Source organism: Mustela nivalis (assembly GCF_964662115.1).
Source record: "Mustela nivalis genome assembly, chromosome: 2".
NCBI classification, from domain to species: Eukaryota; Metazoa; Chordata; class Mammalia; order Carnivora; family Mustelidae; genus Mustela; species Mustela nivalis.
Window position 1 is genome coordinate 156,102,063 of NC_139021.1, and position 17,169 is coordinate 156,119,231.

At 50.3% G+C, this 17,169-nt stretch overlaps 1 protein-coding gene across 2 annotated transcripts in view; it reads right to left on the reverse strand.

The window, feature by feature from the left end:
* TLL2 (tolloid like 2) overlaps positions 1-14,862 on the reverse strand; it is a 119,283-nt gene extending 104,421 nt beyond the window's left edge. For both annotated transcript variants that reach the window (XM_082722144.1, XM_082722143.1), the window contains exon 1: positions 14,369-14,862. In XM_082722144.1, the coding sequence (XP_082578270.1) occupies positions 14,369-14,558 (190 nt within the window). In that variant the 5' untranslated portion in view covers positions 14,559-14,862. The remainder of the gene's footprint in view (positions 1-14,368) is intronic.
* Between the last annotated feature and the right edge of the window lie 2,307 nt (positions 14,863-17,169).

Here is a 17,169-nt window from a genome sequence, read left to right on the forward strand (position 1 = left end):
AATATTCATGGGGTGGTGTTAATGGTGTCCACAGCTCTATGCAACCACAATAGTTTTTTTGTTTATTCTCAGGACCATGAACTTTGAAACCATGAACCTAAATTTCAGGACTCTGCATTCAGGCGCATTTGCAGAGCACGAGGGGAGAGGTTCGGGCTCTCGGAGGACAGAAGAGAGGAAACCGGGCGAGATGTGAATCACGCCTCCTGGATCTTTTAGTAGAGATTAAAGAGTAGGGTCTGTTTAGTATGGGAGGCCTTCTGTCTCCGGGTGTCCAGCTGCTCCAGCTTCGGGAAATGGCCCTCACGAGGCACAGATAGCTTCGTTACTCAAGCATATGGCAGAGAGGACTGGGGAGTTGGAAATGTTTTAATTGGATCAGATTCATTGCAACTTTCACATGCTTTAAAAAAAAACCTCATCTGAATCATGGAACTTCTATGCTGGAGAGAGTTTAAAAGTCATCTAAGTAATGTCCTCCATGTGAGGAAACAGATCCGGGAAGGTCAGACGACGTGCTCAAAATATCACATCCGGAAGCCGTGTCTCCTGCCTCTCCACCAGTGCTCTTTCCACTTACACCAGGGATGGCAAACACGAAACAAACATGTGCTCCTCTCCCTGCAGGGCAGATCTCCCTCATCGCGGCCCTCCCGTCCATCCCCACACAGTGCTGCAGAGGGCCCAGCACGAATTGATAGAGCTGGAACCTATTTGCCATCTACACCCTATGCTAGGCTGGCAACGTTCATAGCCTATTATTTATTGGTTCCAGCTAAGGATTTTCTATTCAGAGTCACTTATAGCCTGAACTCAGCTGTCTGGGTGCACAGAGCAGAAACACAGCCGGCCTTAGATTCTACAGGGCTCTCCGTGTTAAAGGTCGGTCAGGACCGAGGAGAGCACCACATAGAGAGGGCTGAGCTCCGAAGCCTAGTTCCACCACAAGAGAACACCCAGCCCTGCCTTCTGCCTTGGTTGGCACCATCCTGTTTCACAGATGAGCCAACAGAGTCCGGCTGGTGCCTGGGCTGGTGGCCACCTAGCTCGAGGCAGATATGGCCTCCTGCCTCTCCATCACACTGTGGCTACCCCAGCGCATTGCGAGCCAGGCCACATCTGTGCTTTCCACGCAGGACTCGCTTGGTTTAAGAAACACCTGCTCGCCTATTTCCCAGAAAGAAAGGATTATCCACTAGACTGGCAAGAGCAGGAAGGTTGGCTGTATTTGCAAGGTTATTTAAGTTTTATAGCTCAGAATAGGTTTCATCTCATGCACCAAGCCCCCTCAATTAGGCATATTTCTTGGAGCACTGTGAGGTGACTTGGGCCCACAGAAAAGAGCACCATGGTCAATTAGCTATGTCTGCCTTTGGCATGGGGGAGAAGCGGCATCCTGGGTGCCACACATTGGCCATTTGGAACTGTATGTTTTAAAGATACTGCAAGCGCTTCCATCCATGTATAGGAATATGTGCAGCAAGTCCTGAGCTATGATTATAATTATTTATTTTATACCTCCTCTCCACCCTCTCCGCCCTGCCCAGGAAGGCCGATCCTATGGACTGAATCCTCGACGGCCCCCTGCTCTCTGGCTTCTGCGGGCATTCAAACAGCAGGAGACCCCAGCAGACAAGACAGAAGAGGAGGGAGAGACACGAGCATGTCTTCCCTTCTCCCTCCCCCGGTTTCATGCCGTGTCTCCCACAGCAGGTGTCCTTTCAGCCACAGGGGTGGCTTGCTGGCCTCTGGGTGCTTCCAGCTCTTCTTTGTTCCTTAACTCTGCCTCTGTAAGTAGTCTCTTCCTGAATCTCTTCCACTGAAACCTCTGGGGTAAACTCTGTTTCCCGTTGAGACCCTGGCTCGCCTTGTTCTAAGAAAAATCCTTCCATTATTTCCATAGCTAAACAGGAGGATGGCATTCAGACTGGTAAGGGGTTTGACTACTTTGGCCTAAGAGCACACTTTCATGGCTTGGAATATTCCAGTGGAATATGACTGACTGAGATCTCATACTCGCTGTGTTCCCAGCCGGAGCTCACAGGCCTCCACTCAGTGTTGGAGAGAGGGTGCAGTTTAGCTCCTAAGAGCCAGAAGCTTCTTGGGCTATAATTTTGCATCTTATGTGGCTGATCCCAGGACCAGGCATATCTCATAAGCCCTAAAATCTCCACTGTGGAATGATCCTTCATAGGGCCACAAGTTACCAGGGCAATTATGCCAGACTCATTCTGAAGACAAAGGCGCACTGGAGATCCTACGTAATGCAGTGAGTGGGAAGATACGCAGGCCCAGAGTAAAGGAGACCTGGCATCCACCCCCAGGCCATAGCTGCCCACCTCCAGGCCATAGTGGTCCATGTGACCTTGGACAAGTTACTGTCCCCCTGTCTCCAGGCCCTCAGGATTCTCACAGGAAATGTGAAAAACTTAGAATAAGTAATGTCAGCGGTTCCTTCTAGCTCTAACAGTCTACAGGATTTTACTCTAAAATCTTACCTTGTGTATCTGTTTAATGTTCAGTAATAGTAATGAGCTTATCATCACTGTGATTAAATTTTCTTCATAAAGGGCCAGCAAATTTAGTCTACTATGGCAGGGATCGCTTGTGGCCCACCGAAACTTCTTCTCCTTTCTTCCATAATAACAGAATCTCTCCTTTTCAGTTCTAGGCCTTCTGGAAGGAACATCTGCCTGACTCCCACATACCTATCTGTGGGCACATGACCATGAGATAGTAGAAGGTGGCGTGGTGAACGCCATCTCCTGTGAACGTTCTTTTCATACTTTCTTGGTCTCTCTTTCTTTTCCATGTCTGCCATGTCTAGGCTATGTTTGTGATGGCTTGAGCTCTGGCTTCCATCTTGGGCCATGAGCACACGGGCCTCAAGCTTGGGAGAACGGAGGGGTGAGCTGTAAGGAGACTGTATCCTGGAGGATTGCCTGGAGCAGAAGCTTACTGGCTGGCCTTGCATTTCAGAACCTCCAGACTCTGATGTGAGAAAGAAACATCTAGCTTATGTAAGCCATGTTCCAGCTACCAATATATTGCTTCTCAGCTCTAAATGGACCCTTTTTGGTCATGCTTTATGATGCTGGAGCTGCACCCTCAAACTATTACTCCTCTGCCAGCTGGCATGACATCAGGCTTTATCCGTAGAGGGAACCAGAGGAATAGTGCCCAAGGAAGGGGTTTATCTTCCTGGTTCCAGTGGTCTCATCTTTCTGGTTCCTCCAGAGTGGCTGCCAGCAATGTTCAGGAGAACCACGGTGTCCTTCCTTCAGAGTTTGGCCCACACTCCCATGGGCAACTCCCCACTCATCAGTCGTTATCTGTAGCACCTCAGTGAGCTTCGACAACTTCTGGTGAGCCATCGTCACACCCTCTCCTATGAAGGTAGAAGTTTCTTCTGGGTGGGGAGGGCGGCCTCTCCCAGGTTTACTCCTTCCCTAGGGATTGCTCCCCATGTCTGCTGGTTCTATTTCCCTTCGAGTTCTCCAGTAGCCACTTCCCTTTCGCTAGTTTATAATTCTTTATATTAAATTTTTGAATAAATTCCTCAAATTACCGGTGTGATTTCAGTCTCCCAACTGGATCCCGACAGACATAGCCAATTAATATGAGTCCACTACTAGCAAATCACCATGAAAGAAATAAATGATATGGTACAGAAAAAACCTTCTGCTTTTTAAAAATATTTTCTCCAAAAATTGCTCATGACAAATATGACAGATAAAAGGTTGAAGTTCCTAAAATGTAACAGTTTCTACAGAATGTTAAAAAATGACCATCCAATTAAAAAAATGAGGAGGAACAGAACGGTGGAGAAAGCTCATAAATAAGAAATAAACTAGAGGAAATAAACAGCATAAACAGGAAATGCACATAGCAAAAGAAATATAAATGGTCAAAATAAGTTGTTAGAAGTTCAAAATCTTTTGTAAAGAACATATAATTACAATATAAAAGCAAATTGAAGAACTCACAAATTATTCTTCTCTTATCCAACCAGCAAAGATTTTTAAAACTAGACTACAGAATGCTAATCTTCATGGAAGTTGAAAGGAATGAAAAAATGTGCAGGGCAATTTGAAAAGAAGAATCAGAAGCCCTAAAAGATTTCACACGTCTGCCTCAGCAATTCTACATGTAGGGATCTTTTCCAAAGAAATCCTGTTAAATGACAGAAAAATCTAGCAACAATGACTCCAGCATCATTGTGTATAAGAGCAAAAGAGAAGATTGGGGGACATCTCTATGCCCAACAATAGGGGATTGATTAAACAAACCATGGAGCATCTATACAATAATGTACAGAGCAACATAAATCAACGTCATAGAGGGGCGCCTGGGTGGCTCAGTGGGTTAAGTCTCTGCCTTTGGCTCAGGTCATGATCCTAGAGTCCTGGGATCGAGCCCTGCATAGGGCTTTCTGCTCAGCAGGAAGCCTGCTTCCCCCCCTCTCTCTGCCTGCCTCTTTGCCTACTTGTGATTTCTTTCTCTCTGTCAAATACATAAATAAAATCTAAAAAAAAAAAAATCAACGTCACAGAAGTACATTTATTACACAAGCCGCTTTACGATCACGGAAAGAGGGTCATGCTACTAAGTGAAAATGAAACACCAGCTGGCTCGGAGCAGTATGTACAGCATTTAAAGAAAAAACATAAACATGCATAAGACCTGTTTGGAAGAATATACAACCAACTGTTCAAAATTACTTCTAGACTGTGGAATTACTGGAAATTTTTAGTCTTGCTTGCCCTTTCTATTTTCTAAATGTTCTCTGGTGGATGTGTATTAGCTGTGTAATTAAGAAAACTATTTTATGTTAAAAAGTAATCTCCCTTGGGGCGCCTGGTGGCTCAATGGGTTAAAACCTCTGCCTTTGGCTCAGGTCATGATCCCAGGGTTCTGGGATAGAGCCCCGGATCAGGCTCTCTGCTCCGCAGGGAGCCTGCTTCCTCCTCTCTCTCTGCCTGCTTCTCTACCTACTTGTGATCTCTGTCTGTCAAATAAATAAATAAAATCTTTAAAAAAAAAAAAAGTAATCTCCCTTTCCTGCCCACCTCCAAGACAACCCAATGCTTACTGAACTCATTCATGCTTCAGCTCTGATCTTGAGATGCAGCTCAGCTTGGGACCTCCGACACACACAGACCCACAATCTCCCTCCCATCTTCTCTTCCTTTCCATTCCTGAGGACGTAGCCCAAGTGTGCTCATGTTCCCAGGCCTAGACCTCCTGGTGGTCCTCCTATTTCCTGCTTCTACAGATCCTAAACCTTATATGTCTTCATTATAGTAGTCCTCTGCTCAAGAAATATCAATAGCTCCCCATTTCTTAAGGGACATGTTTCAAACGTCTTAGCTTGACATCCACTGTTCCAAGCTTCTTTCAGTCTTGTTTCTGCTACTCTGCAAAGGAAACCAGAAACGATCCCCCAGTTCTAGACACAGCAAATGCACTCCTGCTACTTCACCTTGACTCAGTTCCATTAACGTGCACCCTAGCTTCTTCAAATCCCATCCATCCTTCTAGGCTAAGATCGGGGCTTACCAGGAAGGCTTCCTTGATTTTCTCATGGTGAGGGCTACCTTTTCCAAACCCCTCTGGTATCTCATTTGCTCAGGTTTTCATTTGGCAAATACCACTTGAGCTCCCACCTTGTGCCAGGCACTGTGCTGATGACTGGGAAACCAAAGGTTCTAATTCCTATGCCTTCTGTGCCTTGGAGCTCATTGTCACACACGGAGACAGACATTGAGGAAATAAATAATCACACCACTGGCTATATCCAGCAACGGACAGCGAAAGTGCCATGCAGGTGAACAAAGGTGATGAGAGATTAGATGGAGAAGTCCTGATGGAAATCAGGGCCCAGGAAGGCCTTGGAGCGTCAGGGTGGGGGGAAGCGATATGTAAGCGGAGGATCCTAAGCAGATCTGATTTTATAAACACGATCAAACTTGCATTCCAAGAGGCACGCTCTGCCTACAAAGCGGAAAAGTGATGGCAGGAAGCAAGAGGGGCAGCAGGGCGATGGGATCAGGCACTGCCGCAATCAGCCCAGTGGGGGGGCCACCTTAGACCAAACGGTGGCAGTGGAGACGGAGGGAAGGGGACTGGCAGGGCTTGGGTCAGACTGCACAAGAGGGGAAGGAAGAGACAGATATACGGATGGTCCCAGGTTTTTCTGGTTGCAGCACCTGGATGGACTCTGGTACCACGTGTCACCTCCCACCACAGAGCCCAGCCCTCAGTAGCCGAGCTGACTCTGCCTGAGCCCGGGGTGAGAGGATGGCAAACCAGGGCCCGTTCAGGAAGGAGGAGAACTGACCCAGGAACATGAAAAAGAGTTGGGTGGAAGGTAGCCTGCTCCTGTGGGAAAGGCAGGAGCTCCTGGCTCAGGCAGGACTCACATGGACTCAAAGCCAGTAACCCAGGTGGGAGGAAGGGGAGGAGGCTTGGGGGCAAATTGCAGGATGAACCTGGAGATAAGTGGCCCAGCTGGCGGAACGGGCAAAGACTGGGGCTAAACGTCAACACTCAAGTGCTCGTGCGGGCGAGCTTGAGAATATTTATTGGTAATTGACAGAAGTGGTTAGAGGGTGGCGTGATCGTAGATAGGTCTGTAACCAATCAGCAGGAAAGCTCGGTTCCTGTTGCTATGTTTGCATCCAGGCAGAACTGTATTATGAGCAGGCTAAGAGGATACCATGAGAAACCTGCTTATATGCATTGGGTTTATCTGTCATCCCCCCTCTGCTTCATGGATGAGAGCAAGAGAGCTATGGAGCAAGAAATTGTCACTTGCCTCGTGCTATGGGTCCCAAGAGAACTCTCCGTAGCCCTGAAAGGGAGAGATAAGCATACACAGGCTGCAGAGAGATTGTCACTTGGAGAGAAAATCTTAAATGGGGAACAATAACAGGAGTAATAGTAACCATAGCAAAGAGAAGAGCTAACAGTTAATAACTGCTTGCGAAACACTTGTGTTCACTGCCTCGTTTCATCCTCCAACACACCTATTTAATGGGTTTTCACATCATTCCCATTTTCCACATGAGGAAACGGGTCCAGAGAGGTAAGGAAACTTCGTCAAAAACACCCACATAGTGAGGACAGAGGCAGGTTTCATGTCACGGGCTGCCTGAGGCCAAAAGCAGTCTCTTAAACATGACTTTTCACTGATCTGCTCTGTCTCCCAGATGGCCACTCATCCACAGCCTCCTTGGGAAAGATCAGTCATCTAAGTCCTCTCCCTCCGGGGTGGAGAGAGAGACTGGACCCACCATCCACGACCAACTGGATACCAGGCACTGCTCTGGGCCTTCGGGGAAAGGGATGGAGGAACAGAGGGGACAGATGCTATTCAACACTTTGTATCATTCTCCCCGATGCTTTGGGACTAAGAGTACTTTGAAGGCCAGAACTGTCTCATCCTTGTTGGAGTCCTAGCCAAGGATAGAGAGAAAGATAGGGAGGAGGCGATGGGCTATGGTGCTCTGGGAGCAAGTTCACCAACGTGACCTTCAGTCTGGGCAGCACAGAGGTGCTTGTTGACCATGTGGAGGGATCCAGGAGAAGGGAAGTGGCTCCAGGTCTGGAGAGGCCCTATGCTTAGGGAGGACAACAGAGGCTGGAAGTCCTTGCCTCACCGTGTAAGAGTTCAGCGTCCCATGCATGCCCTGGCCTCGCCTCTCCCCTGTGTGACACCTGGACCACATCTCCCAGGACCACAGATCGTAAGAGGCCAGACCAACTCCCGTGAGTGTTCAGATCATCTCCTGGCTATCGGAGAGACCAGTGGACAGAGGAGAAGGAAAACAACTTTAAAAAGCATCAGGTATGGCCCAAAGCTTTAAGGCAGTGCTGTAACTACTGTGAAGGTTAATATCGTAGCTCTCCTTCTGAAAATCATGGTGAGGGGTAAGAAGGTAAACGTTTGGGCATCAGTGAAGTTACATCCTAGGTGTCCACGGCAGAAGGACTGTGCCACCATCAAAGGTGATGCGGGATCAAATCCTACTCGCACCTCAGCAATTTGCAACTTGGAGGAATGAATGCTTTTTATTTATTTATTTATTTATTTATTTATTAAAGTTTCTATCTCATTATTTGAGAGAGAGAGAGAGAGAGAGAGCATGAGCCAGGGGGTGGGGGGAGGTGGGGAGGAGCAGAGCTGAGGGGAAGCAGACTCCCTGCTGAGCAAGGAGTCCATGGGGCTTGATCCCAGGACCCTGTGACCATGACCCAAGCCAAAGGCAGCCGGTTACCAACTGAGCCACCTGGGTTCCCTGAGGAATGAATGCTCTTAGAAAGAGGAGTGGCTGGGGAGAGGGGGGAGCCGTTGGCTGAATGGAGGTTCTGGCCCAACACCAGTCACACATCTCCAGATAGTCAGGGGCTGGCTTCCCAGTGGGGCTTACACACCTGTCTGGCTTGCAGGGCACGGAACCACCCCTCCACCCCTGCCTCAGCATAATACCAAGGAAGCCAGCGACATTCATGGCAGATCTGTTTTCACACCAAGGTGTTTAGATACAGAGGATGATTAGCATCCGCGTCGTCAGGAAACACCAAACTCTGGAAAAACCATCGGGCTTCTGTTGTTCAGTTACTTGGTTTCCTGCCACTTGGAAACCTTGTTGAATTTCTGTGGGTTGATAGTAATAAAAACAATAATATTTACTGAATATTTACCACGTTCCAGGCACTATTCTAAGGCTTTATCTGTATTAATTCGTGTAATCTTCATAACAACTCTACATGGTAGATATTAGTATCCACATTTTATAGTCGAGGAAACAGATTCAGAGGGCTGAAGCAAGTTGTTTGGGGTCCCACAGCCACAAAGTTGTAGAGCCAGGATCTGAAGTCAGGCGCTCTGTCTCTCCAGGTCTCTCACGGCATGGAAGGTGGTGCTGTTCTGGGACTCAACTTAATCCACACACTTTTTGTGCATGACGAGTTCTTCCAGGGCCACAGGATTATTGCAAGATTTATTGAGGGATTCCATTTGCTCCCAAGTTTGGGTGCAGACCCAGCAGGCTGGGGAGGAGCCTGCCCAGGTTGGTTCGTGGCTGGAGAGTGGCCAGAGAAGCAGTGAGAAGCAGAAGGTCCCGAACTGACCACGGGAGATGCTGCTGAATGGGACAACCTGTTGGCCTGCCCACACCCTGCTTCTATCAATCAGCAGCATCTTCTTGCTGAGGAGGCAGTGCCCAGCCCTGAGCTTGGTGGGTGCCCTGCAGATCCAGGGCTGCTGTGGATGCCTCTGTGGTTTAGCTCCTGCCCTCCTCTCTGTCCCACTGGACAGAGGATTAAAGGATTTGCTGCCAACATACATGTCACTCCCAAAGGAGGGTGTGGGACACTGGTCACTGTTGGACTGGCAAAGAGAAGGAAGAGAACAAGGGGCTCCACTGATGTCTGAGTCAGGGTTCCACGTTAGACGATACCATGGAGGACTTTGTGTGCGAAACCTGAGCTCCGTCTACAAAGACAACACCGGACAACACAGGACCATCAACGTCAGGCAGAAGGTCTGGACACGAAGCTCAGTTTCCCCATGAGCAAAATGGGAACTGCCACAGATGCCTGTTTACTCCTGGGCTGGGGTAAAGACCTATGGGGTGGCGTTCCTGCTATCACTCAGCTCTGGGATCATGCTCATCCCAAAGGGGCCAACGTGTTGTTCCCCTTCCAGGCCTCTCCTCTCCCAGACGCTGCCCGCCCCCATGTGAGTCGTGACCGCTGCTGGGACCGCGGGGCTCTGTTGGGCCTCTGCAGACCACACTGGCTCTGCTTGCTTGAGTTGCTGTGTCTCGGTATGACACTTACTCAGGGGCCGAGACCCTGCATCTCCTCCCCCAACCCAGCCCTGGCCCATCCACCTTCACCTATGTTTTTTGGTGTTTAGTGAGCTCTAACTCACACACCATAACATTCACCCTTCAAGTACCTGGGAGACACTGTTTGCCAATAATTTTCAGGCCTGAATTTAAGAATCTCTAACATGAACTCAATTGTTCCTCTATTACAAGAATTCGAGTTCCTCTACAGTGTGTCAACAAGGAGCACTTGCTCGGTGCTCTAACGATGAACACGTTGGTCACTGAGCACATGCCCGAGGCCGAAGCTGTGCAAAGCACTTGACAAACACGGAATCATTTAACCCTTTCAGCGACCCCTGAACGGGGAATGTTAGCCATTCTTTCCAAGTGAGGAAATGGAGGCTCAGAGAGGCTAAGTAACTCACTCCAGGTCACAAAGCCCTGCACAAGGGCGGCAGATTTTGCATCGAGGTCCATCAGGTGTCAAAGCCTGTGCTCTTAACCACCTCAGGCCCTGCCCAAGTGCACTTCAGGGGTGACAGATTAGAAAGAGAGATGAGCCAGATGCCGCTCCTGCCTGGAGAAGTGGGAAAATAAACGTCCATTTCTATTCACCCCTGAAATAGTTTGACTCCATCAGATCAGCACCTGCCTATCAGTAAGGACACCAGAACAAGCAGGAATGAAAATAAAGTTGTAAATACCGGCTGCCCTCCCCTGAGCCAGATGTGACTGAACAAGGCTCCAGATGGGTAACCCCCTCTCCTGACCACTGCCCCAATCACCACCACCTGCAAACCTTGCCAGCAGAGGCTCAGACACTGCAGAGGAGAGACAAGAAAAAATGGTCGTCGTTCTATACCACTGAGTGTGGGTGGTTTTTCACACAGCCATCCAAAGACCAGGGAGCAAACAGTGAAGGACAGCAGCCTTTGGAGAAATGCACCAGCTCCCTATTGTATGGGCAAGAAATTCTACGAGACTTTCTGGAAGCTTTGCAGAGGTTCTGGTGGGTGCAAAACTCCACCGACAAAAGCAGCTACTTCAATTCACTTCCTTCGTTGGACTTCCTCCTTCCCTGTTCTACTCTTCCCGCTTCTTGGGATCACCTCTCAAACCATCGACACGCAAGTCCTTGTCTGAGGAATCCGGCTACAACTCGCCACAGGTAAGTGGTTTATTCCCATCTCCATTCTGCAGATGAGAAGACTGAGGCATGGAGAGGTGAAGTGACTTGCTCAAGGCCTCACAGGGAGTAAAAGGGATAAGGACCCAGGCCTTCTGGTCCTGAACCCAGCTAAAAAATTGTGGGTGAGAGCAAACAGGCAGGAGAAGCTCTTAAAAGCTTTGCAAAGACTGCTTTCAGAGACATGGCACTCGGGAGGATGTCTTATAATTCACTGTCATTTGAAGCCTTGGCCGCACTTACAGTATCAGATGAAAAACAAAATGGCAGAGCTGCAGACTGCCAGGCAGAGACCGTGCCCAGAAAGACCAGTGTACCTCAGCAGTCCCAGGCCAGGAGGGCTTGCACACACTCACTCCCACTCCACCAGCATCTGATTTGAAAAGCATCTCTTCTTACAGCATGAAGTAGATTGCTTATTAGTAATTTGAATGTTCTAGTTTAAAACTTGCTTCAAAGGTCCACTTGAAGGTGTTCTTTCAAGTTTCTAGAAAACCTGCTTGTAAAGAACCTACATATATAGCAGGCACTGTTTTAAGCACCATAATCTATCAGGAGTCATCCTCATTTATAAACAAGGACACTAAAGCACAGAGAACTGAAGTGTCTCACCCAAGGCCACACAGAATGTAAACAGCAGAGGAAATGAGAAAAATCGCAAACAGTAAAATCCTAAAAATAAATAAATAAATAAATAAAATTTTTTTTAATGGTAAATGTGGTGAAATAGTAAATAGTAAAACTGTAAATGGTGGAACTCTTACCAGTCTGGTCAGCCTCTGAGAGGCTGAGCTGGAAGCAAAGGTCATAGAACCACAGAACACTAAGTAGGAAGGAGCCAGGCCCATATATTCAAATGCCCTCAGGGTGTTAAGCGAGCACAGGACAAGAAAGCTGATGGACGTGGACCAAGAGAACCAGCTTCCTCAGCCTGTCAGTTTGCAACCCTAACAAGTCTAACCACTTATCCTGCAGATGAGCAACGGAGACCCAGAGAGGAGGCAATCTGTCCGAGGTTAACACAGCTCCACGAGGCCAGGATCAGATTCAAGCCTCTCCTCCCTGAACTGTGTCTGCAGCATAACGTCCTGGCCCCCACTCAAGAAACAGCAGGTTTCAGAGCCCTGAAGCCCTCCTTCTTGGCAGACGAGCCAGAAGTTAGGACTTGACTTCCGTAGGATGACAGGCTGCCCTGAACATTTGATTTAAATGTGGAACCAGGAAATGCAGTGTTCCCCCTGAGCCGTGAGGCATGTCCTTCCACTGAGATCTCAGTGCCCTGGTGAACTTTTTGTCCTTCTAGAAGACTTTTCCTGGCTCAGGGAATTCCCAGAAGCAGGGACATCCTGAGAGGTGACCTTTTCCCCAGGTCTCCCTTGCCATCGCCCTCTGCTGGCCATTCTTAGAATGAGCACAGCTGGAGGAGAGGCCCCAGCCGCAGGAAGATCAAGGATGGCCAAGGAACACGCCTGGAGAGGGCGGAAAGCAAGCTCCCAAGATCCTCTACTCCCCAGCCCAGCCCGCCAATTGCATCCTGTGGGTGAAGAGTCACAGCACACACATGCCCTGGTTATCTAGCATTTTCTACAAAATTATTGGACAAAAAGGAGGCTTCAAGAGGCAAACCTGCCACCCGGTTATTCCACAAGGTTGAGCCTGGGAGCCGGGAGGGCTCTCCCAGACAGCCCTATGTCTCTTTCACCTGGATTTTCAGCATCCCACATACCAGAGGTCTCGGTCCATACCTCAACACACTGATGGCTTCCCGAGTCCAGGCCCCAGCTGCCCACATGGCTGCCCAAAGGCCCCAGCACACAACTGTAGAGTCCAGGATCTGACAGGTTCATCGATGGTTGATTCAACCCCTTTAGCCCCTGCCCGGTTTTCACAGCCTCGGTGTCTGTCTTTTCCAGGCAAGGCCACCCACCATTCCAACAGTGCTCCAGAGATCTCTCCCTGGTCATGGGCTGGGTCCCATGACGAACTGGGATGCCTCAGTTGGAACATGCTACCCACTGACGTTCTCTCAAATGACCCAGGAACCAATATTCCTGCCCCTCCTAACTCAGAAGCCCCACCAGGTACAGTAATTGGTGGGTATTCTGGAGGACTATTCCTGCAGGGTAAGACCAGGCCCCTCAAGCCTGACTTGAACTTCAACCTTCACAAGATTCTCAGGTCTCACAGCCTCTGGGTCCTCCCACCTCCTAGTGACCTGGTGTTCCCCAGACTTCGGCCAATTCTGATCTGTCCGACCCCCAACTTTGCCCATAGCCGCTGCAGGGAAGACCCAGATCATTACAGGACCATCTATCTCATCACTCCATTCGCAGAGAATTTTCCCACACATCATGAGACTTCCTATAATTACTGTCCCCAATTTAGAGATGAGGGAACTGAGGCTAGCAGAGGTCTCCAGAGAGTGAAGAAGTGGGGGTACCGGCCACGGCGCTCCCCCAGACCCGGCCGGCCACAGCACGGGGAGAGGAGGGAGGCCGTGCTCTCCGCTCCGTCTGTTCGTCTCTGCGGGCCGCCGGCCGCCGGCTAGGAGGGGTGAGGCGGGCCTCCCAGCCCATCCTCGCCTGGGTCCCGGCCGGAGCTCGCCGCACTCGTGAGCTCTCCAGAACCTGCGCCCGGGCCCCCGAGGCGCTGCTGCCCGGAGCGCGCGGGCACGGAGGCCACGCCCCTCGGGACACCCGAGCCGGCTGGTGGCTCCGGGAAGGGAGCCGCGGCGCCCGGGCCGAATGTGCGCCAGAAAGACCCGCGCGTCCCGGCGCCGCTTCCTGAGGGATTAGAGCACCTGCCGGCTTCCATCTCCGCGACCCCCAGGCGGGGACCACGCTGAGGGGGCTATCGGGAACTTTGCGGCAACTCGCGTCACTCGCATTCTCCCTCAGCTACCACCTTCCCTGTGCCCGCCGCGCCGCTTTTCGGGTTTTGTTCTTCTCTTCCCAAGAGCAGGCGCGAGATTTCGGGAAACTTTGCGCACAACTTGCAAACGCCGGGAGCCGGGGCCAGGGCTCCCTCCGAGCCCGGGAGGGGCGCGCCCTGCCCCGCGCCTTCGGCGGCCGCTCGTGCGGAGCACCTGGCTGTCAGGCGGCCCGGGCGCCCGCCCTCCTCCGCAGGGGGAACGCTCCCGAGGCTGCCACCCGGGGCGCGCCGCAGGCCCGCGGCCGGGACGTCCCAGCCGGAGTGGCATTGTCTTCCCGGGGAGCCGGGGAACCTCGGGGGAGGGAGGGAGACCCGCCCCACAGAAGGCAGCGCCCGCTTGCCCACCACTCATTTGCATTTCAAAGGCAAACTTCTGCCGGACTTCCCCGGCGGCGGCGGCGGCGGCACCTACCGGCTTTGCACGGGTCGTGGTAATGCTCCAGCTGCTGCTCCGCGCCCTCCTCGCCTTCCAGCGCCGAATAGTCCAGGGCGGCGTCCGAGAGCTCCGCGAGCCCCCCGGCGCCGCGGGGCAGCGGCGCTAGCAGCAGCAGGAGAGGCGGCAACAGTGGCACCGGGACCCCGAGAGCAGTCGCCCGGGGCATGGTTGCGAGGGGCCGACGGAGCCCGCGGGAGCTGCGTGTCCGGGAAGCTCCTCTCGGGTCAGGGACCGCGCGCGAGGGTCAGGTCGGTGGCGGCGCGGCGATTACGCACGGCGGCCGCGCATGGCTCGGGCGCGGGGCGAGCAGAGCGCGGCGCTGCGGTCCGCGTCGGGGCGCTCAGGAAGCCGCGGCTCGGAGCTACTTGCCCGGCGGCCGAGGCTGCAGCGGCTGCGACTGTGGCGGTGGTGGCGGTGGTTGGAGCAGTGGCCGCTCCGCCCCTCTCCACCCGGGCTGGACCACACAGCCCTCGCCAGGGGCCCCGGGCAGCCAATCACTCGGGCGCCCGAGGCGAGGCCCCTCCTCTTCCCGGCACCTCCGCAACTTCGGAGGAAGGGGAGCGAGGTGAAGATGCTCCCGGCAAGGACCGGGGGCCCGCAGGGCGCCCTTGTCCGGGCGCCTTCTCTGGCTCCCTTGTCCGGGCGCCTTCTCTGGCTCCGGCCCCCGAGAACGCTGCTCCTGAAGATCAAGGCTGGACTTCCCGCCTTGTTTTGTCGGCATGACTCACTTTACAACTCCCTGATGCACACGTGGGCGAAGGCTGGCAGCAGCGGTTGTGGCTCGGAGCTCTCGGAACCAGGAGCCGGGTGTGAGCGGCCCGCGTCGTTACCAACTGGCTCTGTGCTTTCGGACAATCGTTTCTCCATAGGAATGAAGTTAATCTTCTCGCTGGTAGCTTTCAGCTCAGAAAAAAACAAAAGATCATGATTCTCTCAGCTTTCTCAATATCCCTCGTCTAGCCATGAAGGACCTTTGTGCCAGCACCCACCTCACTTAACCTAGTGGCTGGTGATGCGATTGCCTTAGGGGAAGAATTATTTAAAATGACAGATTTCCCCTCTTGGTGACCCTATGCTTCAGCAAAACTGTTTTAAGATGCTTCGTGCAGGCAAAAAGATTGACAAATGAACAGCTGTATGTGCTATTTGTGTTAAATTAAAGACATGTTTTTATTAAATATGCCACTCACCAGTAACTTGGATGGAATAAAAATGACCAATTTTTGAAGTCTGGTTATTTTTTGCCAATTAAAAACATATGACCAAATAATTTAGAAGAATAATCAAGAGTATTTGAAACCCACTCCCACATTGTACCTTAAATGTAAAAATTGTCAGAACTGAGCCATTTTGACTTATAGACATAAAAAGTTCTATTACCATGAGGCATTTCAAAGACCTTTTTATGCAAGCAAAATTACCCTAATCAAGAAGTAAAACACATCAATGTGTAGAGATTTTTCAGCATCCCACCCAGTAGAATATTTTTTCATTTAAAATATTTAAGCAAAATATGAACTAAACTTGCTTTTAGGTTTCCACATGACTTCACGGCCACTAATGACAAACTAGAGTTGGGCTTTATATACAAGACTCTAATTTCTTGGATTATGGTAATGTCCTATCTATTAACTAGGATAACAAGTCCTTCAAACCAGTAAAGGTTTAAAACAACTACTGGAAGGTAGTGTCGGGGGTATTTTGTCTTCACCCTTAGAAATCCAAGTTGACCCTGTTTCATCATCAAATGGGCACATGCAGAATGGAGCCAGATTGGGCAAGAAGATCTGATTTGGAACTCCTAAGTAGGAGAAAGAAGTCTGGGGGGGGAGTGGATGCCACCAAATGGCAGTGAAGAGGCCAAGTGGCCATTAAACAGGCAATAGGTGTGGGAAGGGGTTGAATGGCATTTCTGCCTGAATGCTGGAAGGAGTCAAACCCAACGCCATCGTTCCCTGCACTGAACCCAGTGAAGGTCACCACCTGTCAGTAGGCAAGTCCACAAAGTCAACATCTAAAAAGCCTAACAAACTTCTGTGACACTTCCAGGTCTCCAGATGGCACTAGGTAAACAGCCAACTGGCTTCCTCATTAGCAGGGAATTCCTCTAGAAAGTAGGACATTATAGGAGACCTCCTGTATAAGCCCTGAGGTTGTGAGCCTTTGTTGCCTCTAATCCCCACCTGGTGAGTAGCTGCCAGGTCTTCTCACCAACAGTCTTTGTCCAAATATTTTGAAGACAGTGGTGCTCCTGAATGAGCAAGCTGCACAGTTTTATGTCAGAAGCCTTGTTTTCATGCTACTTTGGCTCTCCATCAATAAACAGCAACAAACATTTGGATTATCGTATTGAGAGGTTAGATAGGAACAACTGAAAAGGGATGGTTAATAATTTTTAACAGTTCTACAATTACTGATTTCACACACTAGTTTTATACTGAACCCTAATCTTGACCCATGTAATTTTTAAAATATGTAGTTTTTAAAAAAGATCTTATTTATTTACTTGACAGAGATCAGAAGTAGGCAGAGAGGCAGAGAGAGAGAGAGGAAGAGGAATCAGGCACCCTGCAGAGCAGAGAGCCCGATGTGGGGCTCGATCCCAGGACCCTGGGATCATGACCTGAGCTGAAGGCAGAGGCTTTAACCCACTGAGCCACCCAGGTGCCCCAATAATTTTTATGAGTTCTACAATTACTGATTTCACACACTAGTTTTATATTGAACCTTAATCTTGACCCATATAATTTTTAAAATATGTATTTTTAAATTTAAAT